The sequence below is a fragment of the Chinchilla lanigera genome, unplaced genomic scaffold (assembly GCF_000276665.1).
Source record: "Chinchilla lanigera isolate Chin_1 unplaced genomic scaffold, ChiLan1.0 scaffold00088, whole genome shotgun sequence".
Taxonomy (NCBI): domain Eukaryota; kingdom Metazoa; phylum Chordata; class Mammalia; order Rodentia; family Chinchillidae; genus Chinchilla; species Chinchilla lanigera.
The window spans coordinates 2,603,418-2,630,580 of record NW_004955489.1 but is presented as its reverse complement, the minus strand read 5'-3'; the positions used below and the strand labels follow the sequence as shown (position 1 = coordinate 2,630,580).

General features: G+C 54.8%; 1 protein-coding gene across 1 annotated transcript; it reads left to right on the top strand.

Annotated features, from left to right (window-relative positions):
* Window positions 1-1,186: 1,186 nt before the first annotated feature.
* On the top strand, window positions 1,187-26,551 carry Camk1g (calcium/calmodulin-dependent protein kinase IG). Its single transcript, XM_005404544.1, has 13 exons — window positions 1,187-1,277; window positions 9,666-9,786; window positions 13,732-13,860; window positions 16,345-16,419; window positions 18,433-18,571; window positions 19,154-19,277; window positions 20,426-20,501; window positions 21,552-21,664; window positions 22,377-22,455; window positions 24,164-24,251; window positions 24,646-25,067; window positions 25,562-25,688; window positions 25,775-26,551. Exons 2-12 carry the CDS (start codon window positions 9,695-9,697, stop codon window positions 25,650-25,652), a joined length of 1,428 nt encoding a protein of 475 aa, XP_005404601.1. The 5' UTR covers window positions 1,187-1,277; window positions 9,666-9,694; the 3' UTR covers window positions 25,653-25,688; window positions 25,775-26,551.
* Window positions 26,552-27,163: the final 612 nt, after the last annotated feature.

Below are 27,163 nucleotides of genomic sequence, written 5' to 3'. Positions count from 1 at the left end.
AGAAAGGGAGCAATGCAAATATTCTTAGTGTTTTCACCTGCATAAAGGAATACCAGAGAGATGCAGGAGAGATTAGTAAAATCGGCCTCCCATAGAGGACAAAGTCAGGGGCAAGGGACAGATGGGGAGTGGAATGGGGCGATACACCTCAGTATACATTTTCTAATGGGGCCCTTATGCTGACCCATATGAATGGTTATTTATTCAGAAAGCATAAGATGATATAAAATAAAAGCACAATTTAAAATCAAATTTAAAGGGATGATGGAAGTGCACCAAAGCCACTTGGATTTGGAAGACAATGAAGGAGACAGCACAAAGAAGATGTTGGCTGTCTGATCTGAGCTCTCAGGGGAAACAGTTAACCCAGCTGCGAGAGCCCCAGCAGCACAGTGGGTTTCAAGTTGGCTGCAACATGTGCAGGCTTGTTTGCAGATGAAAGTGGGCTCTGGATATTGGGTGTCATCTTGAGAGAAGCCGAGATGGAGCCCACATGGCCCTGGGCAGGGCGAGGGCGAGGGAACAGAGCAGAGTTTCGAGGGGAGGGGTGGCCTAGAGTCTGGTGGGTTGGGACTAAGAACAGGATGGTAGGGCTGAGGATCAGAACTCTGTGCCTCTGGAGGAGAGGCGCCCATCAGAGGTACTGAGCTGACCCCAGCCTTGGGTTCCTCTGTCCACCCCCCAAGAGATGGGACGTGTGGACACTGAGGGTCCTTGGTCTCCACCCACCAGCTACTGTAGCATCCCGTCAGAGTGGGGATGTTTAGACCACAGACTTCTGCAACTGAGTGGCTCAGAGGAGGGGCAGCTGAGGCCGCCCTCCAGGAGTTTCTCCAACTTTCTGTTATCGCCCCACTCAATCCAGTGGAAACCTATACTTTGTTTTTTGTTTTCACTTTTCCTCTTTCCATCCCACACATCAAAGGAAACACAATTACATACAATGTGCACACGGCCACACATGCACAAACGGATGCACACATCCCTCAGGTATCAAAGGGCCCCTCTGGAGCAAGCGTTTTTCTGATTCTGCTCATTGGGAGGGAAAGAAAGCAGTGCAGAGGAAAGGAAGGAGCCATGCAAGCCACCCTAGCTACTCTTACTCCCCTTTAAGGCTGCCTGGTTACGGTCCTGAGGAAGAAAACCCCTGCATTCCTCCCCTTTAACTGGGCGTATTGTTAACGCATTGGAGCAGCTAATCCTCACAGACCTGTAGGAGCAGGAGAGGGAGCACCTGGAGCTTGCTTCTTGGATTCTTGATTCTTCCGGATCCCTGGGTAAGGCAAATTCACTTCTCTTCTCCGAGGCGGGTTTTCCTTCCCTAGTGAGAGGCACTCCTGTCAGAGAGTAGGTTTGAAGAAGCACTTTCCCGAGCTGCCGACTGTCTTGGTCTCAAGGGTAAGTTGTAGCTGAAAGGGGTCTGGCATGGCCTCCCTCGGCAATGTCTGACAGCGAGCAGCTGTCCGTCTGTGCCTGTGCAGGGGAGGGGCCGAGCGTCCTGGGTGGGTGTCTGCAGCTCCCTCGCCTTCCTCTCCTGCTTGCCCTTTTCCTCCCAGCCGCCTGACCCCATCTGTCAGGCAGGGAGATGCCCTCTCTGCCCAAAGTCTGGGGCACTGGGAAGGCTGGCAGCAGCAGCGGGCAAAAGGAGATTTGTAAACAGCCCATGGCTCTGCACGACCCTGACGCTCTTGCCACAGGGTTCCTGTCCCTGGCTACCCATGGAGATGCACAGCACGCGACTGCTGTCAGCCAAAATATAGCGCCTTCCCATCCCCAGGGAGCATCTCCCTCCCTGGAGTCTTTAAACTTCCCCAGCTAGTTCTCTGGTAAAGATGCCACAAGGAGGTCTGAGTTCACCAGCACCACCGCTGTCTGCACTGTGGCCCCTTCTCTCCAAGTAACTTTCACACACACACACACACACACACACACACACACACACACACCAACAACAACTCCCAGGCTCCTGGAGGTGGCTGCCCGCCGGAGCTGTCTGGCTGCAGTGTGTGCCCAGCTGGCCTCTGGCTCAGGAACCAGATAGCCTGGTGGTAAGGAAAATCTCTGGGAAGACTGAGGAGAGTGGTGCAGGTTCAGGGTGGGCAAGGTCAGGTGCCAGAGACAGAACGAGACCCCTGGCATTCCACTGCCCGAACTTCACCAAGGCCGGCAATGAGACCCATATTGGAAACGGGCCATGACACAAAGTGCTTCGTAATACCTGATTCACAACTTACAGTGTGCAGCATGCTGTTCATTCATCCTTTTAAGGACAGTCCGTCGGCGGGGGAGGGGCACTGGCTGCATCCCCCTTCGTGCAGAGGAGGCCACAGAGGCTTGAGGGTTAAGCTAATAGTCTGGGCTTGCAAAACTGGACCCCAGTGGTGTCTGTTTGAGGGTGACAGGACCTGAACCCAGGTCTTCCGCATTTCAGTGACCTTTGCATGATGATGCAGATGGCTACCGTGTGTGTGCATGTGTCTGTGTGCTTACGTGTGTGTGTGTGTGTGTGTGTGTGTGTGTGTGTGTGTATGTGGGTGGGAGGGTATGTAAAGATGGGGCAAAAACTTTGGGAAAAGTCTGAGGTCCAAGTAAGGAAAGATTTGAACAGGAACCCAGAGAAGATAAGGCAGTGGGCATGGGGCCCCCAGCCTTATCACTGGACCTTCTGCATGTTCTGAGAACTCAGCCTGGCCGTGTGCTGGGGGAGCCAGTCAGATGTCAGGTTGCAGGGCAGTATGACAGGAAGGCAGGTGGAGGTAGTGACTTCCCAGCAGCCACTGCCAAGAGAGAGGCAACAGGTTACGCCAGGGACAGAGACCAGGGTCGGAGTTGGAGGGACTGGGGCTACCCCCTCACCTAGTCTCTTCCTGCCTGCTTGGCTGGGCACATTTCCTCGGAACCTCCAGTAGACAATGGCTTTATCTTGAAGGGTGGCAGGGAGGCTCATCGGACATGCGAATGCCTAGCAAGGGCCCCACCCTGGTGCTGCTGGTCTGTAGCCACAACACAGCCAGGCTGGAAGGGAGAAGCATCCCCCTCTGAAACGCAAGCACCTCCCTCGCTCCCTCTCCCCCATACGCACGCACACCCGGCCAGAAATAAATCGCCACAGGCTGAGCGGAGTGCGTGCAGTGACGCGCCCAGCCACAGGCTGCCAGGCCTGGCAGTGGAGTGAATGAGCTGCAGCATGAATGAGAGGGGCAGCCGCCGAGTCTGCACCAGCTTTGTGCCTGGTGCTTCACCTGCAGGCGTGCAGCCATGGTCAGCAGGAGGGGCCAGGCCGAGGGCGGCCAGCACGACAGCCAGGGGGCCAGGGCTGTGCGGGGGCTCTGCCCTAGAGCATCACGCCCAGGTCACCAGAAGAAGCTGGGCACTCGGAGCTCCATCCCGAGCTCGGGCTGTCCTTCCTCCGCCCTCCTTCCCACACGACTCTGCTCTCCCAGGCCTCGGTGCAGTGCATGACTGGGATCTGTAATGGGACCGAGCCTGACACCATGCAGGACAGACATCTTATGCACAGGTCAGGCTCGACCTCGGCTCAGCATTACCCTCAGCAGCTCCTTACAAGGTGCCCAGGGAGACCAGTCCACCCCCGCGAGGAAGCCCACGGAGCCTCCCATGTGAGACACAGCCCTGGTTCCTTGAACTCAGGGCTGCGATGTAGGAAAATAATATGTCTTTCAACACTGCAGGATCTCTGTGAGATGGACCTCACCCATTCAGAGGCGTGTAGGACCTGGGTCCTGCTGGGGGGACAGCAGTCATTCTCCTGCCTGTGCCTCCTGGCTTACACTGCTGTTGATTCCCCTGCTCTTTCACCGGTGCTTGATGTTTAGTTCATGTGTTTGTCACACGGGCACCCACATGGCTCTGTGGAGGCCTCAAACTCTTTGATGCTTTCGATCTCCAAAGGGATAGAGAGGTAGAGAGGGCTCATCATTCCCATTTGGCAGATGAGGAAACTGAGGCTCGGTATGGCTGAAAGGACCGGAATCACCGCTCTCTCCCTGACTCCTGTGTGTTGGTGCCTCAGCCACCACTGCACTCTAGAAAATGCTTTTCTTTCCCCTGTGGTGGGCACACAATAAACCTGAAGAACACATGAGTTCCAGCCTGTTACTGCAGCAGGAATGACGTCTTAAACTCCAGTGTGGGTTTGCACCTAAAATAAACTGCAGGAGGCAACTGAAAAACCTTCTTCCTCAGTCGTTCTGTGAGCAGAAATAACCGAGGCTCTGGAATGGAGGACTAGCGGGCAGTTGGGAAAGGGAGGGCAGGTCCCTGGAGCTCCCCTCCAGCCCGGCTCGGGGAGTGTGCTGGCCAGGGCCTGGTTCTGGCCACCATGGGCCGGTGTGTTGCATCCCATCAGCTGGGAAGGGTTCTGACAGCCTCACGGACCCAGCATGTCCCATGACACCCTGGGGAGGGCAGGACTGTGACTGACAGTGGCCGTCTTCACATTCCTCCAGACAATGAGCCCCAAAGCACTGGAGATGACCCAGTCTGCATTTCCCCAAGGGGTGCTCTGAGGAACCCCAGCTGCTAACCGGTGTTGAAAAAGGAAAGTTTCACCATCTACTAAAACTGGGAAATTCCAGGTTAAGGAGCAAGGAGTCTTTAACAGTCTTCAGAGACTTCAATAAGTGACTGCAGGTCATAAATCTCTAAGAAATTCCAGAGAGACAGAAAACGCACCCCGGCCCTCAGAGAGTGCTCCCGGAGTTATAATCCAGCAAACCTCAAGGAATGCTAATCTAGGCCATCTCCTCTTCTCACAAAGAGGAAAGATGGAAATTCAGAGACATGGAGTGACCCTTGGTGCCAAAGCAAAACTGGGGCCAGAGCCTGGCTTCCTTCTAGTGTGCTCGCAGTCCAGTGTGGCCAGAACTCAGGAAACTGGATCCAGGGCAAAAAAACTCCACCACGTTTGCCACTTACCCCCTTGGCATCTACGAGGTCCAAATCTCCAGGGCTCTGTGAACCCGTCCAGGAAGCAGAGCACACTGCTGTTAAAGCTGGCCCCACTCACAGCCCTCTCCAGAGCTGCAGATCTGCAGAGTCGTTGGCCCTGAGCAGGGGAAGCCCTGGCCCCGGGAGCAGAGTGTGAAAGAGTCCTAGGTGGCCTGACTCTTCAGAGGTGGTCACTGAGCCAGGTGAGGTTGGGAGACAGGATGCCAGCCTTAAGCCCCAGGGACTGGCACCTCCTTGCTCAGAGCCCTAATGGGGAGAATTGCAAAGGTGCCCCCCGTGGGCAGGACTGAGATGCTATCTGGTGGTGTAGGAGTGCAGGGCTGCCACCCAGGGTGCTCTCCGTGCTGATTCAGGGCTGCTGTTGGCCTCCTGTGAGTACTCTGGACTGGACTGGACTGAATGCCTTGGACTGGTGGTACTTGTAAGAAGTCAGCATGCTGTGATAGGAAGGTAACCCCAGTTCCTGCAATGAATCCTCAGCACAGGCTCCCGGTGGCTGTGACTTGGGGAGGAATGTTTGGTAAGGAGGCCACACTGCAGAAGGGGCAGGAGTGAGGGGCCAGAGAGAAGGTCCAGGCTGGCCGGCCAGGTGAATTGAATTCCGTGACGGCAACACAGAGGCCCTGGTGGACATGGCTGGTCTGCTGGGAGCTGTCTGGGACCCAGGCTGCTCCTGAGACCAGTGCACCAAGCAGAAGAGGAGAGAGAAGCGTGTGGATGGAACCCGCGGGGGTTGCCTGCCTCATGGGCCCGGCCCACCCACCCCTCACCAGCACCCCGTCTGCATCCAGGCTGGCTGCCACCAGGACCAGCGGTCTCTAGAAGGACCGAGAGCGCTGGCCTTCGGAAGCACCACCCAAAGCCACACTGCCTGCCCTCTAGGGAGCGCGATCCCCTCTGCAGCTCCCTGCCCAGCCACGGTTCCCCAAGAGGCCAGGAAGACTCCCAAGTGGTGCGATGGAGCACTAAGCAGGAGCAGGCAACACACCGGGTCCAAGGGCAGCGAGACAGGCTGAGTCCTCACCGTGTGGAGCTGCTTCGGAGGGAGGGCACTGGCCTCCGCAAGCCAGCAGGGCGACTGCACAGTGGCAAGTGTGCTACACAGGAAGGGGTCGGCTTGCCTGGGGTGGACGGGCCGACTTAGGGAGAGTGGTCAGGCATGGATTTTCATGCATCCCGAGGACGTTTTGCTGACCAAGGGCTGATCACACCCAGGTCCTTAACGGGATGATGATGGCAAGAAGATTGTATGCTCTGCGGCCATCCCGCCCGCTGGGCCGTGCCGTGGGCAGAGGCTCCTGGCGAGGACTCACAGAGGAGCCCCACCGCTCAGGTGTCCTTGTGACCAGTTCCTTCCAGAGCACTGTAAGGAAAGCATCCGCCCACCCTCCTGACCCAGCTGAAGCCCAGCGCCCCTGCGAAGCCGCCCTGACCGACCTCATCCTCTTCTAACGTGGGCTGAGCCGCAGGTGTGTCAGACACGGGGACGACACTGGGAAGTCAGAGTGAGTGGCCTGGGCTTGTCCTGTCTGCCAACTGCCGAGCTGCTCGCTTATATCCACACACCTGCACTTGGTCTTTCCAGTCTGACTGAAAGCACTCCCACAGGCAAGCTGTGTCACGGGAGGGTCAGGGCTTAGGCCAGGGGGTAACAGGACGAGCTCAGTCAATGCTTGTTGAGGGAAGGAGAGCTGCCATGACAACCCGAGACGGTCCCAGGGATGAGCCCACTCCGGCACCTTCGTGAGCATCTCGCATGCTGAGGAGTGAAGGCCTGAGCCGTTCTCTGCCGTGCACAGCACTCCACGCTCTGCCTGAGCACCAGCCCACCTCTGAGAGGTCTGCAGCAGGCGCTCCCAAGCCCTACAGCCCAGTGGAAGTTGTCACAGGACAGAGTGAAAGGCAGAGAGTATTTCTGAAGCCAAGGAGAGCCGTACTGCAGCTTTAGGCTTCTCAGAGTTTGCTTTCCTCCGTGAAAAGACTGAGATCCCAGAAGTCCCAGAGGAAGGCAGAGAGGGCTTTCGTGGAAAGAAGCAGGATGCATCCAGGGGACAGGGTCGCCCTCTCTGAGCCACCTAGAACTCTCCACACCAGCGAGGGGCTGCTGATGAGACCAGCTGGGAAGCTGAGGCAGGAAGAGCCCAAATTTGACCTGACCTTAGGCAACACAGTCCCTCAGCGAGACTCTGTCTCAAAAATAAAATATAAGAAAGGGCTGGGGATGTAGATCCTGGCAAAGGCCCTGGATTCAACCGCAGGTCCTGGGGGAAAAGCTGTTGGCAGCTCTGGTGTTCCGATCAGGGCTCTAGGGCTTCCACACTGCACTCATGATGAAACTAAGTGTGTAGGACTCGGTATGGGAGGGGGTGCGGGAAAGATGTTTGCTACGGCCTCGCCTCGGCTAAGAATACTATGTTTTTAAAGCTATTTAAGAGAGTCTGGGCAGAAGGAACAGCTAGTACAGATCTGCGAAAGCAGTGGGGCCGCCGAGAGCTGCGTCGTTCCGCGGAGCTCCAGCAGGGGGCGCCAGCGCGCCGGGTCCTCGCCCGCAAGGGGATCGTGCGGACGCGAGCCCCTCGAGGAGAGACGCGAGAGAGTTGTCCAGCGCGTGCCCTGACCCCGCGCTCTGGGCAGCACCCAGCTGTGGTGTGCCCTCCTGGGAAGACGCTGTCCGCAGGCCTGGACCAGCTCAACCAGCCCCTCCACACCTCGAAAGGCTGAAGCCTGGGCTTGGCTGTGGGCTGCGGACGCACGCGCTCCCTGTGCCCAGCACCCTGAGAAGTAGAAGCAGCCAGAGTTGGGGCGCGAAGTCTGCAGGGTGGCCCGGCCAAGCGTATCTCCTGCCGCCTGAGAGCACCCACCCACCCGCAGGAGTTTCAGCTCTGCCTGACACCGCGCCTGCGCTCTCCCAGATGCCAAGCCACGGAGGCACACACTTCCCTGGTGTTTGGGGGCCTTGGAAGGCCTCAGGGATCCTGGGCACAGAAGCTGTCACTCAAGAGGCCACCATGAGCACCAACCGGGAGCTCTGAACGGCTGCTGCAGCAGGTGGCCAGGACAGGATAGCCAAGCCTCCCTCCAATGCAGCGCTCAGGACCCCGGAGGCCCACTCACCCCAGATGTCTCCCAGAACTGCAGGCCACATCCCAGGCCCCTCCCACTGCCCCTAGGGCCACCGTCCAGTGCATCCCACCCTTCCTCCTGCCCTGCACGGCCACCTGAGCTAAGCCCCTGGCAGCCATGCCCTAGATGTCTGCCCTGCACCATGTCATGCAGCAGTTGGCCTCTCAGAGGCCACCCAGAGCTGCGAGCTGGCGACATATTCCTTCGGTGGGACATGCCTTCACACACTCTCTGTTTGCTTGGCGCTCACAGACTGCCCTGCCAGCCTGTGCTGACCCGTGCAGAGGCCCCCTGGCCCTGCCTTGCTTGCGTCTCCCCTGTCCACACTTCCAACAGCGCACACATACGTGCCAGTGTGCTCACTGCCTGTCCTCTTTATCCAGCAGCCCCAAGAAGTTGTCCCAAATCACATCCAGCCCTGGGCGTGGCCCAGGTACCAAGAAACACAGGCTGACTATTGAAGAAGATGGAGACTCCATGCTGGCCCATCCGTAAGCCCAACACTCTGGGAAGCTGAGGCAGGAGAACACAAGTTCAAGCCCAACATGGGCAATTTAGAAACTCAGTGAGACCCTTAATGTCTCAAAATAAAATATGAAAAAGGGCTGGAGATGTACCTCACTGCAAAGGCCGTGGTTTCATACCCTGTGCCACTAAATAAATAAATAACAAGACAAGGGTAACCCAGAACTCTGACACAGAGTTAGGACACAATTCACTTCAGGTTCTGGTAAGCGCTGCTCGCCTGCACTGCGTGAGGCGCTGTAGGAGCTGCAGAGGAAACTCATTCATTGAAGCCATCACACGTAGGGCAGAGGACAAAGGGCAAAGGGGCCAGAGGCAGTGCTATGGTGCCAGAAGGGAGGCCAGCCAGCTCGGAGGTCTGAGTAAGCACTGTGGGGATGGTTTGGTGTCACGGGGGGGGGCGGGTGTCGGGCTTGCAGTGTTCCCACGTGAGCCTGCGCACATGTGCACCGCCACCCTTCCCTAACGCGCTGGCTGCAGGTGGGGTTTCCACTGCAGGGCTCTGACTCCTTGAGCAAGCGGCACGATGCAGGGTTGCAGACAGTCAAAGAAATGTGTTGTAGGTATTTTGAAAAGCAAACAGGACTTGGGGTGGTGCCGTATACCTGTACTTCCAACACTGGAAGGCTGAGGCAGAAGGATGACAGGTTGGAGCCCAGCCCGGGCAATCTAGCAAGACCCAGTCTCAGAACAAAACAAAATAAAATAAAAATGGAAGTAAAATGAAAAGGACTGGGATGTAGCTCAGTTTGATCCCCATTCACACCACGCACACACACACACACACACACACACACACACACACACGCATGCACACGCACACACGCATGCGCACTCACACACACATGCCAGCACACAGTTTAGAATAGGCAAAAGCCTTATTTTTGCCAATTGTCCAGGTTTTGCTCTCGATCCCTGCTTTTGGCCTTTCCATAAACAACGTGTTTTAGATTCTTTTGCAATCTGTTCTATTCCTGGAGAAATTGAAATTTGTTGATCAGACCTCTGTCTTTCTCCTCCTTCCTCCATCTCTCCCTCCAACCAAGCGACCCCAGCAGCTTCAACTCTGGAGGCGATGGGGCGAAAGGAAGAAGATGACTGCAGCTCCTGGAAGAAACAGACCACCAACATCCGGAAGACCTTCATCTTCATGGAAGTGCTGGGCTCGTAAGTCCTGGGGCTTTGAGGCCTATGCCGGGCTGGCCTGGCCATGGGCTGTGCTACACAAACTGGCTGAGGCTGAGGCAACTCAGCCCCAAGAGCTTTAGGGGACGGGGGAGAGTTTCATGGCCTGCAGGGTGGTGGACGGGGTTAGGGAGACATGAGCCCACAGGGAAGCCAGCCCTGTCCTCAGGCTCTGTGCCCTCCTGTGCCATCACTGTGGCCCCCCTGCTTCCAGGATTCTTGCCCTGATCACAAAGGAGCGGAACTGGGGGGCACTTCTGGAGACTCGGAGACTCTGTGACCAGGTCAGCCCCATTTACTGCTGTAGACGGGTGTACTTCGGTCTTTCAGCCGTGAATCTGAATTCCTACAGCCTTCCATGTCTGCGGCAGCCCTTTGACAGGGATTATGTGGCTGGCAGACCCAAGATGGCCTGTCTGGAGCTGCCTTTCCTAGTAGCCAGGCCTCTCCCCCAGGAGTCTGCGTCTCTGCTCTCTGACGCAGGCTGCCAGCCCCAGCTGGTCAGCTAATTAGTCGGCACACGTCGGGCCTGGGTGGAGAGGAGTGGGGTGCGGGCTGTCCACAGGCAAGCTTTTCTTCTGCCAGCTCTGGCTCAGTGCAGCTCCACACAGCCCTGGCCAGGAGGCAGTGACCTCGCTGCAGACAGACGGGAGCTGAGCTTGATGGGAAGAGACCTCTGCTCTCCACCCACCCACAGACACAGGAGGTTGGCAGGTTCTACATACACAGGAGCCAGAGCGCTGGTCATCAGCATGCTGGCCGCCCATCAAGAGGCCTCTGCCAAGACAGAGTGGCTGGAGAGAGGATTTCAGCAGGAGAGACAGGCTCATGAGTGAATCAGAGGTGGTTTGCTAAGCATACCCCAAATCAAGGAAAGTAGGCAGAAGGAAGCCCAGGCTGACAAGAGAGTGTCCATTGTCACTTAGATGCCTGCCACCAACTTTGCTGAGCCAGACACATCCTCCTCACAATGTTCCGCAAAGTCCACTGCGTACATGTGTAAATTAGAAGGGCGGCGGGGTCATGGGAAGATCTGTCCCTCCACGCTCTAGCTTGACAATGGTAGTACATAAAGAAAAGCTGAGACAGTAAAACTACAATGAACACCAATATTCCCGCCACCTAACATCTCATTACGCAGTTGGCCCTCCACACCCTCAGTTCTGTATCTATGAACCCGATCACCAGAGCAGCCAAGATACAGGCAGGGGGCTGGGGAGTGCACCCGGCGCCAGACCTGCTGTGTGGAAAGCACTCTCAGTGGAGCTCTCAACTCAGCACTGATTTGGGGACAGTGGCCAAGCTGCATCTGCCCCGCAGTCAGCACTGGATGAGGCTAAGAGGAGGCACCTCTCCAGGCCACTGCCTTTGCACCCCACCGCTGTGCTCAGGAGGGAGACAGGCACCCCCCACTGCAGGTGTCATGTTACCAAAGTGGGGTGCGCTGGAGAGAAGCAGCTGGGGAGAACAGGAGAAGGAGGTGCAGACAAGTCCTCCTGAAGCAAGCACTGCTGGCTCTGCAGGCCCTGCCTGTCTTGCGGTCTGATCCATGTCGCCTTGACCATTCAAAACTAGTTCTCTGCTCCCCACCTTGGCAATGGTAGTGTGAGGCCCTCTAATCTGCCGCCTGCACTCCCTGCCCACCACACACACACTGTGTGGCTAACGTGGGCAGAAGAACAATAACACCTCCTCAAATTGCCGTAACTGCACAACTCTCGGTGGTGCCCTTCATACACAGTGCACTGTGAATGGCATACTCACATCTGGGCAAACTGAAGGCCCTAATTTGATGTCATTCTCCAAAAGGCCCAAGAAGGTGTCAGCTTTGAGATCAGTGGACCAGCCAGTGTTGGGGTAGGCAGGAAGAACTCTGGCAGTGGGTTCTAGTATGCCATGGCTGGAAGGAATCTTTGAGGCCACATAGCTCAATTTTTATTGCATAGATTAGGAAAGCAAAGTCTAAGCTGAGATGAACACACAACTAATCCTAACTCAAACTTCCCCTCCATCCATCCCTCAAATAGATGCTGAGTGCTTTCCATGTGCAACCTGGCCCAGGAGCTGATCCCCACCCACAACCATCTTCGGTTATGCCTACCTCATGCTTCACAAGCCAGGCTGCCCCTCCCCACCTGCTGGTCCACCTTTACACTTTTCCTCCTGACTCCTCCCACTCCCGCTGGAACATCTCCAACTCCTGTTTTCACTGCCTAACTCATTCATCCCTTAAAACTGAGCTCAAAGATATTTTTAAGTCAGAGCCATGTGTTGTGTCCCTTGGCTATCCCAAATGGTCACTTTGTAAGGGTTATGGCAAACATGCCCCCTACCTAGCATTCTGTCTGCTGGGGAGTGGGAAATTGTAATAGTTATCACATGAATACATACAGGACATGGGTCTTCAAGGTGAGTGGCGTCTTCTGGCATTGGGTGGTGTGCAGCCTCTGCCCGATGGACACTGTAGTGAGCACCTGTTTCCTGTAGTCTCATATTCTTCTCTCCATGTCTGTGTGTCATACTGGGTTCTAAACCAAATAAGTACTCATGCCAGTGCCCGACACAGAGGTCCCAGCAGCTCCTCGGCACTCAGGGAACATCTGGTGGCTGCTTTCCAACCGAATCCTCACTGCCCACTTGCCTGTGCTGCTCCCCAATCTGTAGGCCCCTTCAGAATGGGAACTCACTCACCTTTTCACCTCCAGTGTCTAAGACTCAGTAGGTACCCGGAGATCTTGCTGGAAGGGATGCGCAGAAGGTTGGATGTGGAGACAGAGCGCTGAAGGCTCCGTTGAACTCTGCTTTAAGTGCATCCTCTGGGGGTCACGGGGCAACCCAGACCCCAAAGAAGACATGTGTTACCTAATGTGGATATTAAAACTTTCACAAAGACTTGATCACCCTTCACCCTCATCCTAGAAGACCCTAGAAGGCAGGGGGAGAGGACAGCTCCCCTTCATCCCTTCTGTCTTCCCTTGCACACTAGCTATTCTCCCATGGGAATCCCAGCAGCAATAACTACAATGGAAGCGTCTGGTGCACTTGGTTTTAATAGGGGTCAGGAACACTTTTAAGCTCTTTCCATGTTTTGGATCTTCATTCTAAACAATCAACCTTACAAATCAGAGATGATCATTATACCATGTTTTAGATGAGGAAACTGAACACGTACAAGCTAAGTGATTTGTCACCCAAAGAGCTAGGGTTCTGACATGGAGAATCAGGCACAGCCTGATTCTCCATGGGTTCTCTGGCAGTGGGTTCTAGTATGCCATGGCTGGAAGGAATCTTTGAGGCCACATAGCTCAATTTTTATTGCATAGATTAGGAAAGCAAAGTCTAAGCTGAGATGAACATGTGCAGAGGCTGCACATGGAGATTCAGCACATGCTATTCTGCTAGGCTCCACCTGCTCTGTCCTCAGACAGCGTGCCCCAGAAGCTTCTGGGCTCTGTTCTTGGGCCTTGCGGGTCCCATGCATAAATGAGGATGCTGGGTCCCCTTATGTTCTGAAAGTTGGTTCAGGTTGGTTATCACCATCCAAAACTCACAAGCTGCAGCTGAGCCTCTCCCCGATGCCTCTGCCCCTGCCATTCCAGCAGGCCACACCACACCACGTTGGAGTGGACTCTGCAGCAGCCTCTCTTTGATGGAGAGACCTCTACACTGAAGCAAAGTATTTGGGAGTTGTCACGAAACTATACGAGCAGACAAAGCACTTGCCTCACCCCTGATTCCAGGCCAGATCTCTTCCTTCCCATAGGCTCTGTGAAGGAAAGAGCACCCTGGCGTGTTGGATGGGCCCTACCACAATCCCAAGGGAAAGTCCTTATCAGCTACATCTTCCTTTATCCACCCAGTCATCCCGCTTCCAGAATGTTCCCTACCCCACCAGAGCTAAGTTCCATCCTTGGCATCTTCCCCCAGAGGAGCTTTCTCAGAAGTGTTCCTGGTGAAGCAGAGGGTGACTGGAAAGCTCTTTGCCCTGAAGTGCATCAAGAAGTCACCTGCCTTCCGGGACAGCAGCCTGGAGAATGAGATCGCCGTGCTGAAGAAGTGAGTGGGTCTCAGGGTGGGTCACGTCCTTCGCAATTGACCTTCCAGAGATCCTCAGCTAGAGGTCATGCCTGGTCACTGCTCCCTAGGCTGAGCTGGTCAGTCAGCTAAGTTTAGTCAGACAGCTGTCCTGGCTGAAGTATTTCCCAGCAAATTGAGCGGAGAACCCACTGGAGGCACAGCCAGGTCATGCATGTGGGCTACAGTGTAATTAACTCAAAGGAACAGAAGTCAAATGGCCGTCAGGAAGAATCAATAAGAAGGAGGCAGTGTAAGACTTGGAAATTAGCCTCGGTTTTGTCCAAAGCAAATGTAGCTTTAGCACCCGACCAGCAGAGTAGAGACTACACTAACAAACCCTCACGGTTGGCAGCAAGGCTCTTACAAAGAGCCCTTTAGACTCTCCGGCTGCACCACAGGTCTGCTCAGAGCACTGACAGGGTCAGGGCCGTGAGGATGAGGAGAAGTTCTCCCCCTTGGGAGTACACATTACCCAGGTGGAGGCTGCAAGCCTTGTAAGCCCCAGCTCCAGCTGATGTGAGGAACAGCAGGAAGCACTGCGTGGAGGAGGGGGGCATTGTGGAAGTGTAGATACCGTTAGGGGAAAGTGGGTACTGGAAGCCCCTGAACTCAGAGCAAGTACCACAGATCTGAAACATGAAAAGGCCCTGGTTACAAAGATGCCAGCCCAGAGGATGTTGGTTCTTTCCTATGGGCAAAGAGAAGTCATCAAAGGGTTTTAAAGAGGACTCAGAATTGGACAGGCATTTCAGAACCATTCCGCTTAGGCATGGTAGAGGTAGGTGAGAGGAGACCAGCCGAGTGGGTGGGAGACCTGTTACAAGACGTTCACCATAATCTAGGCATGGGGTGAAGAAACAAGCAAAGGTAGTGGCAGGATTGTATGGAGCCCAGACAACTATCCCAAGAAGCATTTCAGAGAGAAGTGGTTGGGTTTGGGGTTGACCAGAGAGAATATAGAAGGGAAATGCATTCAAAATTCTCCTGAGACTGAGCACACACCCAATAAGTGGGACATGATACCATTTCTTAGGAAGGAGAACAAAAAGAGTAGATTTGGAGGGAATGGAAGAAATTGGTTGAAATATACAGAATACAGGAATCCACATGTCTTTGTAGGGAGGTGTCTAGTAGGCTACCGAAGACAGAGAGATTAGGGTGGAGAGAGGGACTGTAGAGTCACTGAGAGCAAAAACCATGCTATATTCAGCGGATATTTGTTCAGTGGATGAATAATTAATAGATTCATGTTGGCATGCATGGCCCATGAGGATAGTTGATTTGACCAAGCAACCACAGCAACAGTCCATGATTTTTAAAGTATCTGAAATTGAACAGCTCCTATAATGTGCTGGCAATTCCCCAGGCCCTGTAGGAAGCGTTTGCAGAGCATTGTCTCTTCTAATCCTGATCAAGCCCTGTGAGAGAGATGTACTTTCCTTTTGAGGAAAATGAGGGGACTTCCGAAGATTTGAGAAAACCAACTCAAGATTCCCAATGAATAAGTGCCTGAACTGGATCTGAACCCAGAACCAGATGACTCAGTCTAAATTCTTAACCCCCGTGCTGCAGAACCATGAGTAAACTTCCTAGTGAAATTCTTCCTCCACAGAACGGCTGCCCAGGAAGCCAGGCCCTTCCGCTAATATGATTATTGCACTCAGCTCAGTATCTGAGGGTGATGTAAGTGTGACCTCAGGCAGGGGTTCCTGACCACAGCATGGGTGACACTCTGGGCTGCCTCGTTCTTTGTGGTGTTTTTCCTGTGTGTTGCTGAGCATCTGGCTGCATTTCTGCCTCCAGCAGCATCCCCCAGGCTCCAGGAGTGACCATCAAAAATCTTGCCAAATTTTCCGTAGGGAACAAAGGAGCCCCTCCTAGTAAGAGCTGCTGATTTAAATTATCCCACATAAAATGAGAGTCTTCCTTGTTCTTCACAATATCCTAGAATTGTACGTTTTCAGCACTTTCTTCACGGTTACCCAAGATGGAGCTCAGCTAACTAAACTCCCATGTTCTGGTAAATTTCTTCATGCCGTGTTTCCGCAAGAGAGCTGCATGACCATTTCTTTAGATTTACCCAGTGTTGGGTAATCCCTTCACCTCCCTCAGTCGTTTCTTTGTTTGTTTGTTCTTTCTGTGGTGCTGGAGCTCAAAGCCAGGGCCTCCTCACACCCAAGACAGGCTGTCTCACTGAGCTACAGACCCGGCCCTTCCTCAGCTCTTTTAGCTTTCTGAAGTCTAATGAAATTCTTAGAGTAACATGAAATGCTTCCTGAAAGCAAGATGATCAGTTATTCATTCCACAACTGGGGACCTCTTTCTGGGATGCTCTGGCAACAGCCTGCTCATTAATCAGGCTCCCCAGAAACTCAGTCGTCCTAAATATGACCATCGAAAGTGTCCACAGAAGCTGTGGGACTGGCTCTGCGTTCTCTCACTGTGACACTTACTTCTCCACAGGATCAAGCACGAGAACATTGTGACGCTGGAGGACATCTATGAAAGCACCACTCACTACTACCTGGTCATGCAGCTGTAAGTGAAAACGGACCCATTTCCTCCCAGAGGCCTGCCAGGCCCAGAGTTTTGTCAGCAGTGAGGGAAGGGTGAGAACAGATAAAAATCAACAATTAGTTCGAGCAACTCCAAAATGCTGAGTCCATTTAGGATCAATACATTCTGGCCACAGGGATACTGTGTATGGCCAGAGAGGTAACACTGAGGCTGATTACAAAGTTGCTACCCACCAGTATAGGCTTACTAGTTGTTAAATATTTCTTACAGATTGACAAATAGCTGTCCCACTTTCCCTTGCTGGGGTGTGCCCACTCCCCAGCAACTGCAAGGGCAATGCCAGGCATAGCATGAGCCCCAGTACCCTTTCCTGGCACCATCACCTGGGTCTGTCTTGACTGCCCATGTCCATCACCTAGATAGTAAATGTATTAGCATCATTCCAGGGGAAAGTACTATAGGAGTAGAAGCCACATGTAGACAGATTTCAATTCAGTAAAAGAAAGGCTTTCTCAAAGTTAAAAGCGGGCTCTGGTTGCATGTGTTCATCTGCAGGACAGGAGTGAGGCTTCATTAGAAGGGTCTCTGTGTCGATGTCGCAGTCATACTAAGGGTTCTACCTGGTTTTGACTGCTCTGTGGGTTGGTCAGCACTCCTGAGAGCTCAGCCTTGGGTGTGAAGACACGCGTGTGCTAGTTGTACAGAACAGGCACACACGCCATGTGCACGCACTGCTCTGCCATCTCAGCATGGCTAGATGCCACAGGTCTCAGCTGATGGGCTGATTCCTCAGACCTGTCACAGGTTAACTCAGGTATGCGCAGCTGATGAGCTCCTGGCTCCCCAAGGCCAGGGGAAGGGAGAGAGCGGCAGCCATGAGAGTGAGGTAGGGAGGGCCCAGAGCGGCACTAAGTGATCTGGGACCATGTGGCATCTGCAGGTGACCAGTTCCACAGAATTAGCACAGTGGTTCCGCGGGCTAACAGGAGGCGAGGAAGTGGGAGACTTAGGTATCACTCAGGAGCCACTAAGCCTCTAAAAGCACCATGCTGGAACCCAGGCCACTTACGCTCGGGACTTCAAGTTTGGAGCTGTGGACAAAGAGAATCTTCCCCAGGGACCTCCAGCTCCCATAGCACAGCTGCACGCCCACAGGCAGAAACAAAGGGAGCGGACGGTGTACACTCGGCCGGAGAGACCCCTGCCTTTGTCGCTGCCTGGGGCTGTCTTGTGTGTGCAGCCACATTTAAGGCCAGGGGACAGTGGGCGGGGTCAGAACTACGAGAGGCCCACATGCAAACAGTGTGGAGATCATCCCAGGGAAGAAAGGCCAGGCCTTGGGAGAGCGAACTTGAAAAGATTTGTGTAAGGAGGTTTCTCTCGTTCTGCTGGAAGCCACCACAGGGCATCAGGTTCAACACGAAACATAGAAATATGATGCAGATGAAACAGCCCATCAGAGGAGGTAGTGAGTTCTCTGACACTCTGATGTTCTAGTACTGACTGAGAAATGTCCAGGCAGATGTCATAGCTGCTAGTTAAGAGCTAAGGTCGGTCTTGGTCTTTAAACTTGGCTGATCGTGAGACGCCATGCATGTGAGTCCCACAGCACCCCTGCATGCCCAGCTGTGATTGCAGCTTTAGGAGCCCAGCTCTCCACACGTATGGAAGAAACCCTGATGAAACACAGTTAGCCTCACTGTTATGCTTCTCTTTTCTACTGTGCCCAGACAGGTGTCACCTTCCCCTCTCTCCCTGTCTCCAGGGATTACTAGCTCCTGAGGCAGCCCCAGACCAAGGCATTTGCATTTTAAAAAAGTGTCCTGAGATAAATCCTGCTTGGTCCCAAGATAGAGCTCCTCTGTCATACCATCCCAGGCCCTGGAGGAGGCACTTGGAAGCTGGTGTGGTCCCCCTTCCAGCCACAGTCCCTGGCACCTGCCTGGCCAGGCCACTTGTCCCCCATGGCTGCAAAAAGCAAACACAAGTGCATGTCTGCAACCTGAACTGAGAACCACGTTCCTGTGCCCACAGTGTTTCCGGTGGGGAGCTCTTCGACCGGATCCTAGAGCGAGGTGTCTACACAGAGAAGGATGCCAGTCTGGTGATCCGGCAGGTCTTGTCAGCAGTGAAATACCTCCACGAGAACGGCATCGTCCACAGAGACTTAAAGGTGCAGGGCAGGGATGCTCATTGGCAAACAGGTCATGATCCTTAGGAGGCTGCAGGGACTGTGAGAAATCCAAGCTCTGAAGACAGTGAGGATCACACCAGTTGGCTCCCAGGCCTCCTCTGCCCTCAGACTCCTTAAATGAGCCTGGGGTGGCTGAACATGCATTGTTAATTCACACCTTAGCCTTTCCTGAGCCTTTCAGTATGCCTTACCCCATCGGGGTACCAAAATAATTCCCCCATTCCTGAACCCAGCCACAGTCAAAGTCAAATGCAACAAACGCCCATCAAGGGTATATATGGCCCCTGGCATTGCCACAGGCTTTGATGAGACCAGAGGCCGTCAAGGAAGGGTTGATTCCCTCAAAAACCAGATAGTCCAGAAGTAGCTGTGACATGGGGAGGGGTCACAAGGCTGAGGCAAGTCAAGACCACGCACAAGTCACAGAGCTCGGGGGTGCTGGAGGGAGGCGTGGGGACGAGTGGAGCTGAGTGGAGCCCAGGGCTCGGCATCCTGAAAGCTCTGTGTCAAGGGGAGGAAGAGAACTCACTGCAGGCACGGATGGGCTCTCCCTTCCTGCAGCCTGAGAACCTGCTGTACCTCACCCCTGAGGAGAACTCGAAGATCATGATCACAGACTTCGGACTGTCCAAGATGGAGCAGAGTGGTGTCATGTCCACGGCCTGCGGGACCCCAGGCTATGTGGGTGAGTCCAGGAGCAGGAGAAAAGGTGACTGCACTCCCAGGGAGGGCGACCGTGAGGAGACAGGTTCGGGGTCCAGGGTCATCCAGGCACAGTGTTCACCTTGGAAGCTTAGGGCCAGCCAGTCCAGCGTTCTCGGGACGCCTCCCTGTCCTGCTCTCAGAGCCTGCATCTAAAGACAGACCACCCCTCCACCGCCCCCACCTACAACTCCACCGTCTCCCACAGGCTCTGCCTTGGTCTCTCCAGAGGACAGAGTCCCAGACCTAGATCCTCTCTCAGGAGAGTGTGTCGGGGTTGAGCACTCTCCCTACTCCGCCCACTCTAGAGAACTCAGCCCCCAGCTGTGGGCTGCTCAGGCTGTGAGTTTGGGCCTAGACACAGACTCCATGTGTCCCCCTAAAGAAGCACCCAGAGAGCTGGCAGAGGCGGGCATCCTGCCCAAGTAGCTCTGTGGGTTCCTGGCAAGGTGGGAGCAGAAAAGGAGCCATGAGGGGTTCCTGGGCCGGGCAGCAAGCTGAACATGAGGACATCCGCCTGCCCCTTTCCTCCTGGCCAGGCACTGCCTGCTAGGAGTTGGGGAGTGTGAGGCAGAGCCCCGACTCGGAGGGAACCTGTTTGTTTTCTGAAAGGGTGGGCAAAGACTCACTGGAAGAGGGCTGCAGTGGGTGCACAGCTGGGTATCAGGGGAACACAGAGGCATCATCTACTGCCCAGGGCTGCCAGCCCAGGCAGCCAGTCGAGGCGGTGACCGACTAAGCTTCAGTTGAGTCTGGGGGAAAGTTCCTGCCTGTGCCCACTCCTACCTGGAGCTCCCCTAGTCTGAAGGGAAAGATACAACCCTTTCCCTGTCTGAGTGGGGAGATGGGCCAGAGTGCTTAGTCCTGGAGGGGGCTCAGCACTGGAGGGCCCCAGTCTGATGGCAGTGTCTTCCACGGCAAAGTCAGTCTCTCTCACAGGAAGATTTAGCCCTTGGGCAGTCCCAGTCCCATAGAAATGCCACCGTGCCAAGGGCCACCCCTGTCCTCTTGCTCCTCTTGCTCCACCCCTGTCCTCTTGGTCCCTGTCCTTAGGCTCTTCTCAACCTGCAGCCCCCCGCCCCCAGTCCTCTCCTTTTGCTCCCAGCCCTGACTGTCGTTTGTCTGCCACAGCTCCGGAAGTGCTGGCTCAGAAGCCCTACAGCAAGGCTGTGGACTGCTGGTCCATCGGCGTCATCACCTACATATTGTGAGTGGAAGTCAGCATTGCCTCTGTGCCTCGGAAACCCCAGAGCCTGCTTGCTCCTTCCTCCCCAGCCCTGCCTCGGCACATGCACACACACACACGCACACACGCACACTCGTGCTCACGGCTCCAAAGCTTCTCTCGTCCTGCTCTTCCCCAGATCGGAGCAGGGCTCCACCTGAGCCCCATGCAGCCACCCAGGCCTCCCTGCCAGCATGCCTACCTGCCACACACAGATGCACTGAGGCCCAGCAGAGGGAAGGGAGAGCCAGGCCAGGCTTGGAACCTGGAGACCCCTGCCCCTGTCTCAGCTTCCTGCCCTGTGACTTCAGCCCAGGGCACAACCAGGGCTCGGTGCAGTGGGTTAGGCTGCTCGGTGGTTCCCAGCCTGGCCCGCTCCGAACCATTCATCACCTCTTCCCCACATCCCACCCATGTGTAGCAAATTCTGCTTTGGAAAAAATAATCTTCCAGTAGACTCTGGCCAGTGTGGACTCGGTTCTCAGCTCCCTTGGTTTATGGAGGATAATTGCTCCCATGCTTGCATTTGTTCAGCACTGCTCGGACTGTCCACTTGGAGTCAGTCTCTGGTGCCAAAGAGTGGACCAGCGAGCGAAGCCACGTAAATAAATTGCTCATGACGTTGAACCCAGGGCCTTCACACTGAGCTGCACCCCCAGGTCTTTATTTTATATTTTCAGATAAGGTCTCTAAGTCACTGAATTGCCCAGATTGGGCTGGAACTTGAGATCCTCTTGCCTCAGCCTCCCAGAGTGCTAGAATTAGAGGTGTGCACCATTGCACCCAGATTTCTACTATCTTTCTTAAAGATAATTTGTACAGAGCATCTGAGAGTCAGAGGTGGTAAGGGTTTGGGGAACAGTGCACACAGGGCCTTCAAGGGAAGCTTGTTCAGCTGCCAGCTCTTATGCCTCCTCAGGGACCTGTGCCACCTCCTGGCCACACTGCTGGCCAGGACCTTGGCGCCTGCCCGCATGCACAGTTGGAGTGGGAGGAGAAAGGCTCAGCACTGCCTCTTCCTGTCTACCGCAGGCTGTGTGGGTACCCGCCTTTCTATGAAGAGACCGAGTCTAAGCTCTTTGAGAAGATCAAAGAAGGCTACTATGAGTTTGAGTCTCCTTTCTGGGATGACATTTCCGAGTCAGGTAAGGTGGTGCATGTGAAGGACAAGATAACAGGCTCAAGCCAAGGCTGTCAAAAGCAAAGGGTGACAGTCCTGGCTCTTCAGAGTCCCTGGGGAGCCAACCAAACAAGCTGCCAGTAGGGACACCGTCACCTGGTTCAAAGGTGGCAGAATCATTGGCATCTAAGGTTCACATTTGTTTTCCAGAGACTGAATCACAGTATGCCTGGGGGCAGGGGGCAGGGGAGGAGAGGCCAGGAAGGCAGAGTGAGGGGCAGGAGAGCTCCAGGTGGGAGCTGCAAACCTCAAGGTTAGACGCCTGCACAGAGCTCCCTGAGGGGGGAGGCGTGAGGCAGCACGTTGGGCTATCAAGTGCAGATCGCAGATCGGAGCCAGAACTAGCGCACTCACATGCACGCCCATGTGCGGTGCCGGCCGTTCGCGGGTGCAAACGCATGTACATGTGGTATGCAGGCACATGGGCGCCTCGTGAGCAGTGAGGTTCCTGCAGAACGGTGTGGGGGAGGCTGCTTGCAGCCTCTCTTCTTGGGTGGCTTATGGTGGGTTGTTAGGTGGTTTGGATTTTTTTTTTCCTCTCTTTTTAAAACTCTTAAAATTGCCTCTTTGGAAGATTAGCTAAAGATGCATTCACTGCCACCCACCAGCCCCGAAGTGAATTTCCATCAGTCATGAAAGCTGGTCTTAGCTGTCGTGTCTCCCATTGTTCCCCTTAGCCAAAGATTTTATCTGCCACTTGCTGGAGAAGGACCCGAGTGAGCGGTACACCTGTGAGAAGGCCCTGAGGCACCCCTGGTGAGTGAGGAACAGGCAGACCCCAAGTCTCACCTCATGGCTGCCAGAGCCACCATGACTCACTCGCTCCAATGACAGTGCCATGCAGCCCGCTGGTCCTGCGCCCCTGACCGGGACAGCACCAGGGAGCACACACTCGAGCACCGGGCCAAGGGTGAAGTGAGGCAGACGCCACAGAGGGCTGTCCTTCAAGGCCGGCATCTGCCCCTACCTGGTACAGTGCTCGGTCCTGGTGACTCCAGGAGACTTTCTCCTGCTCTGAATGTCATTTCACTCTAAGATCAAAACCCGTTCCATGTGAAGGGACTTAAGAGCAATCACAAAGCAGCTAATCAGTTAAACGGGTGAATAAAATCTTAAAACACATTTTTATCATGCTGCTGCCCTGTTCAAGAATTGGCAATTGCTGCTTGCTTCCTATTACAGCAATGCAGTGGATGCTTGGGTCACAACTGGCCTGACATATAAATAACCTGGGTTATGACTGGAATTTTAGTTTTAACTTTTGACCAAAATCTTGAGTTATGACCCAAACGCAGGCCGCTTGTGCTTACAGATTTAACCCTTAAAGAGTTCTGGAAGGAACATTCCAACATCCTTCCCTGTATGGGGTTAACTGAGAATCCTGGGTCAGTGTCTCTCTAGGAAGTCTGAGATCTGCCTGGATACAGGAGAGAGACTCTGAAGGCTGTGTAGAGGAGCCTGAGCCTCCAGTGGACAACTTGAGCTGCAACCAGCCCTCAGGAACAAATTGAGTTCCTAAGTCAAGGGTCCACTGTATTCTCTCTCTCCAGCTTCCCCCACTCTGGCCTGCCCTTCACTGCCAGTGCATTTCGCAGGATTTCCCACATACCTTCTCTGTTCCCAGAGACCAAGGGCTGCGCTTCCCTCCCTGTGCTCCATACACCAAACTCTCTCCTCACCACACCTTGGATCACACCCTTTTCACCATGAGGACGCCCAGCCTCTTGCCTTCTGTGTTGCCTCCTTTAGGATCCAGATCCCTTCCCCGAAGCCCCTGCCTCCTATAGTCCATGCAGACCTCCCCCTCTCTCTTTGTTAATTGATGCGTTCCCATAAATTTCTCTCATCCATGGCATGGAACAGCCCCACACACCCAGACTGTAGGGCCCTGCCGCCCACTTCTCTGGGTCCTTAGTGGATTTTCCAGTGGTGCCCATGGCAAGTATCTGAGGGACACTTGGAGCCAGATGTGTCGGGGCTCCAGGGAGGGGAAAGGTCAGCGGTGTCCACGGACCTCACTGAGGAGGCTCTAGAGGAGCTGGCTTCTGGGCAAAGTTTGAGGGAGAGGATGGTGGTGACACCCATGCCCTGGAATATGGGCTCAGCCCAGTTTTTGGAAAAGGGTCACATGGCGTGGCTTTGCTGCCCACGCCATCTCGTAGCAACTACTCGGCCCTGATGCTAAAGCACAAAAGCAGCCTCAGACCGAATGGATCACAAACAGCTGCATTCCAATGAAAGCTTATTTGAAAAACAAACAAGTAGATTTGCTCCCCAGCCCGTATTTGCCAACTTCACTCTTGTGGAAGCATAAGACCTCTGTGACCTGCCCAGGGGGAAGGAGGAAGCCTGGCCCAGCTCTTCCCTCCTGGAGCCCCGCTTCTCCCGGAGCATTCCACCCAGCTCTGACCTGACCTGACGCACAGTGCCTGCCGGTAGCCAAGGTCTCTTTCTTCATCTGCAGGATTGACGGAAACACAGCCCTACACCGGGACATCTACCCGTCCGTCAGCCTTCAGATACAGAAGAACTTTGCCAGGAGCAAGTGGAGGGTGAGCTGTGCTCTGGGGGGCTGGGCAGGCTGCCCCGGGCCTTCAGGCTGGGGTAGGGTGATGAAGGGCTTCCCTCAGAGCACCCTAGCTGGCAGCAGGACTCCTCGCACTTTCTCTCAAGTGAGGAGGGGTATGCTGCTTTCAAGAGGCCACAGGGAGCCTGGTGTGGTGGTGCATACTTGTGATCCCAGCCACTCTGGAGGCTGAGGCACGAGGACTGTGAGTTCCAGGCCACCCTGGGCAACTTAAGAAGCCTATCTCAAGATTTAATAAAGAGGTGGGGGTGGGGAAGGGATTCAGGGCGAAGGCACCAGGCTGAATTCCCAGTACCCAAAACAGAACCCAGGATAGGGAGTGCCAGGGTGTGGCCCTCTGACACGCAGTGCCTCCCCAGCAAGCCTTCAACGCGGCGGCCGTGGTACACCACATGCGGAAGCTCCACATGAACCTGCACAGTCCTGGCCGCCCTGAGGCCGACAACAGGCCACCTGCATCCCCAGCCTGTGAAGCCAACAGGTCCACCTCCCCTGAAATTACGGTCACTGAGGCCCCCAGCCCAGACCCAAGCACATCCCTCCCTGCACCAGCCTGGCCACCTTGCCAGCATGACCCAAGGCCAGCAGCCCCCAGTGGCAGATCCCTCAACTGCCTGGTCAACGGCTCCCTGCACATCAGCAGTAGCCTGGTGCCCATGCAGCAGGGGCCACTGGCCACCGGGCCCTGCGACTGCTGCTCCAGCTGCCTGAGCGTCGGGAGCAAAGGGAAGTCCTCCTACTGCTCCGAGCCCACCCTCTTCAGAAAGGCCAACAAAAAGCAGTACGTATTTACAGCAGCTAGAGTCCAAGCCCGCCTCAACCTGGGTGGGAAACTCGGGAACAAAACTCAAAAACTTGACAGACAGCTCTCTCTCCTCAGGCACCTGGAAGGGTGGGTGGGAAGAGCTCTGGCTTGGGGGCCACGGACATGTGTGCAGTCCTGCCTCCACTGTCTCCAGCTGTGAGACCACTGACACATCAGTGAATGCTTCCAGTTTGCTCATCTGTACAATGTGCTGATGGAAGCACATTTGCAACTCAGCCTGCCTCCGGGGGGAGCCTACAGGAAACCAGGGCATGCATGTTCGTGGACATTTGATATCGAGTTTCCAGAGCCTCCATGTTTGGGGGGAGGCAGGAAGTGGGGGTCCCTTCTTGCCCCATGTCTCCTCTGCAGGGACTTGTGCTGCCACCTCCTCAGGGGACAGCAGGATGGATGCCACCAATAGAGTGTAAACCCCCCACGCTTTTTCCTGCCACTTGTCCCCTCTACAGGAACTTCAAGTCCGAGGTCATGGTGCCGGTGAAAGCTGGAGGCAGTTCCCACTGTCGGGCGGGACAGACTGGCGTCTGCCTCATCATGTGATCCTCGGAGCCAGCTCCCATGTCACTGTGGTTTCAGGTGAGGCCAGCAGGCCTGGGGTCGGGCACAGGGACAGCTTCTTCCCAGGAACAAAACCCATCCCCTCCCGACCTCTTCCTTTGCAGGAGACGCGTTCAGCTCTTCGACCTTCCAGCCCTGGCCTCCACCTGCAGAGGGAGGAGGGGAGCCAGCGGAGCAGGCCTGGCAGGAGCAGATTTGGCTGGCAGAAGCAGCAGACACCTGGAGGCCAGGGGAGGGGCCCAAGGCCTGAGGCCCCAGCTGCAGCAGGAGGAGCAGCATCTCCTGACCTGCCTGCTGTGCGCCCCACACCCTAGCCTGTGCGGGCTCTGCACTGTGTACATAGATAGTGCTCACCTGGGTCTGTGTTTCTCGTGAAAAGCTTCATGGGCAGGCCAGGCCCAAGCAAAGCCATACAAAGTTTCTGCTGTGAGTCCCCGCCCTACTCATGCTTGCTCTTTCCTTGCTGGCCTCTGAGCCAGTAGCCAGACCAGGCTCCTGCAGCTTCCTGCCCCCGCATGAATGCCAGGAAGCTCCTAGGTCAGACCTGGAGTTTGCACAACTCCAATCCTCGCCTGGAGCGTTAGCTCCCACACCTCAGACCCCTCCTCCAGCCTCAATTTAAAAGCAGAGCCATGCTCCAAAAATGGGGCAAGAGGAATCCAGGACTGGGGATCCTAAGACTTCTCCTCCTGGCCACAACCCCGCCACATATGCCAAAAGCTACTTTCTTTTCAGCCAGAAATTCTCAACCTGCCTTTGCTCCCCTTTCTCTCCCAGAAAGTCAGGTGTATCATCCTGATCCCACCCTAGTCTTCCTGTTCCCAGGCCCTCCAGCTTCATGCTCTGTGTTGTGCTTAATAAAATGAACATATTTTTCTCTATGAAGCTTCATTTGCTTCTTTCAAAGGGGGATATATCTCAGTGGCACAAGTGCCTGCCTGGCAAGTGCAAGGTTCTGAGTTTGATTCCTGGTACCGGAAAAAAAAAAAAGGCAGCTCAGGGACTTCACATCTGGCTGGGGTGGACAGTGCATGGGCAACTCAAGGCCAGTTAGGAAGGAACAGTGGCAGCTATGTGTCAGGTTGGTGCCCAGGAGCAGGAGTTACACAGCTCACACAGCCCCCGGCAGTGAGTTCTGTGGAGCCCACAGTCTGGCTCCCACCCCTTCCTCTTCATGACTGGTGTGAGAAGCACATGAGCTGGAGGCCCGCTCTGCCTTCGCTGGCCACATCTGTGAGCTCAGGGGGTAACAGCCTTTGGGACTACGGCTTCCTCCTTTCAGACGGGAATAACAGGGCCACTGGATGGCAAGGATGTGCAGGCAACATGCCCAACACAGCGCTCCTGAATAATTAAAATGATAACTAATGATCAAGAAGTTAATATAGATAAAGTGTTAGCACCATGCCTGGGGTGTGGCTAGCATAGACAGGATATTCACGCCATTCCATATGCGACCCCAACACAAGCACTCACACACAGGTTTGCAACTT

Excerpts from the sequence above, each read along its gene's own strand:
- Camk1g (XM_005404544.1), top strand. The coding sequence starts at position 9,695 with ATGGGGCGAAAGGAAGAAGATGACTGCAGCTCCTGGAAGAAACAGACC. Across the intron at positions 13,861-16,344 it reads GAGATCGCCGTGCTGAAGAA|GATCAAGCACGAGAACATTG; the intron begins GTGAGTGGGTCT and ends ACTTCTCCACAG. Across the intron at positions 22,456-24,163 it reads AAGGCCCTGAGGCACCCCTG|GATTGACGGAAACACAGCCC; the intron begins GTGAGTGAGGAA and ends CTTCATCTGCAG.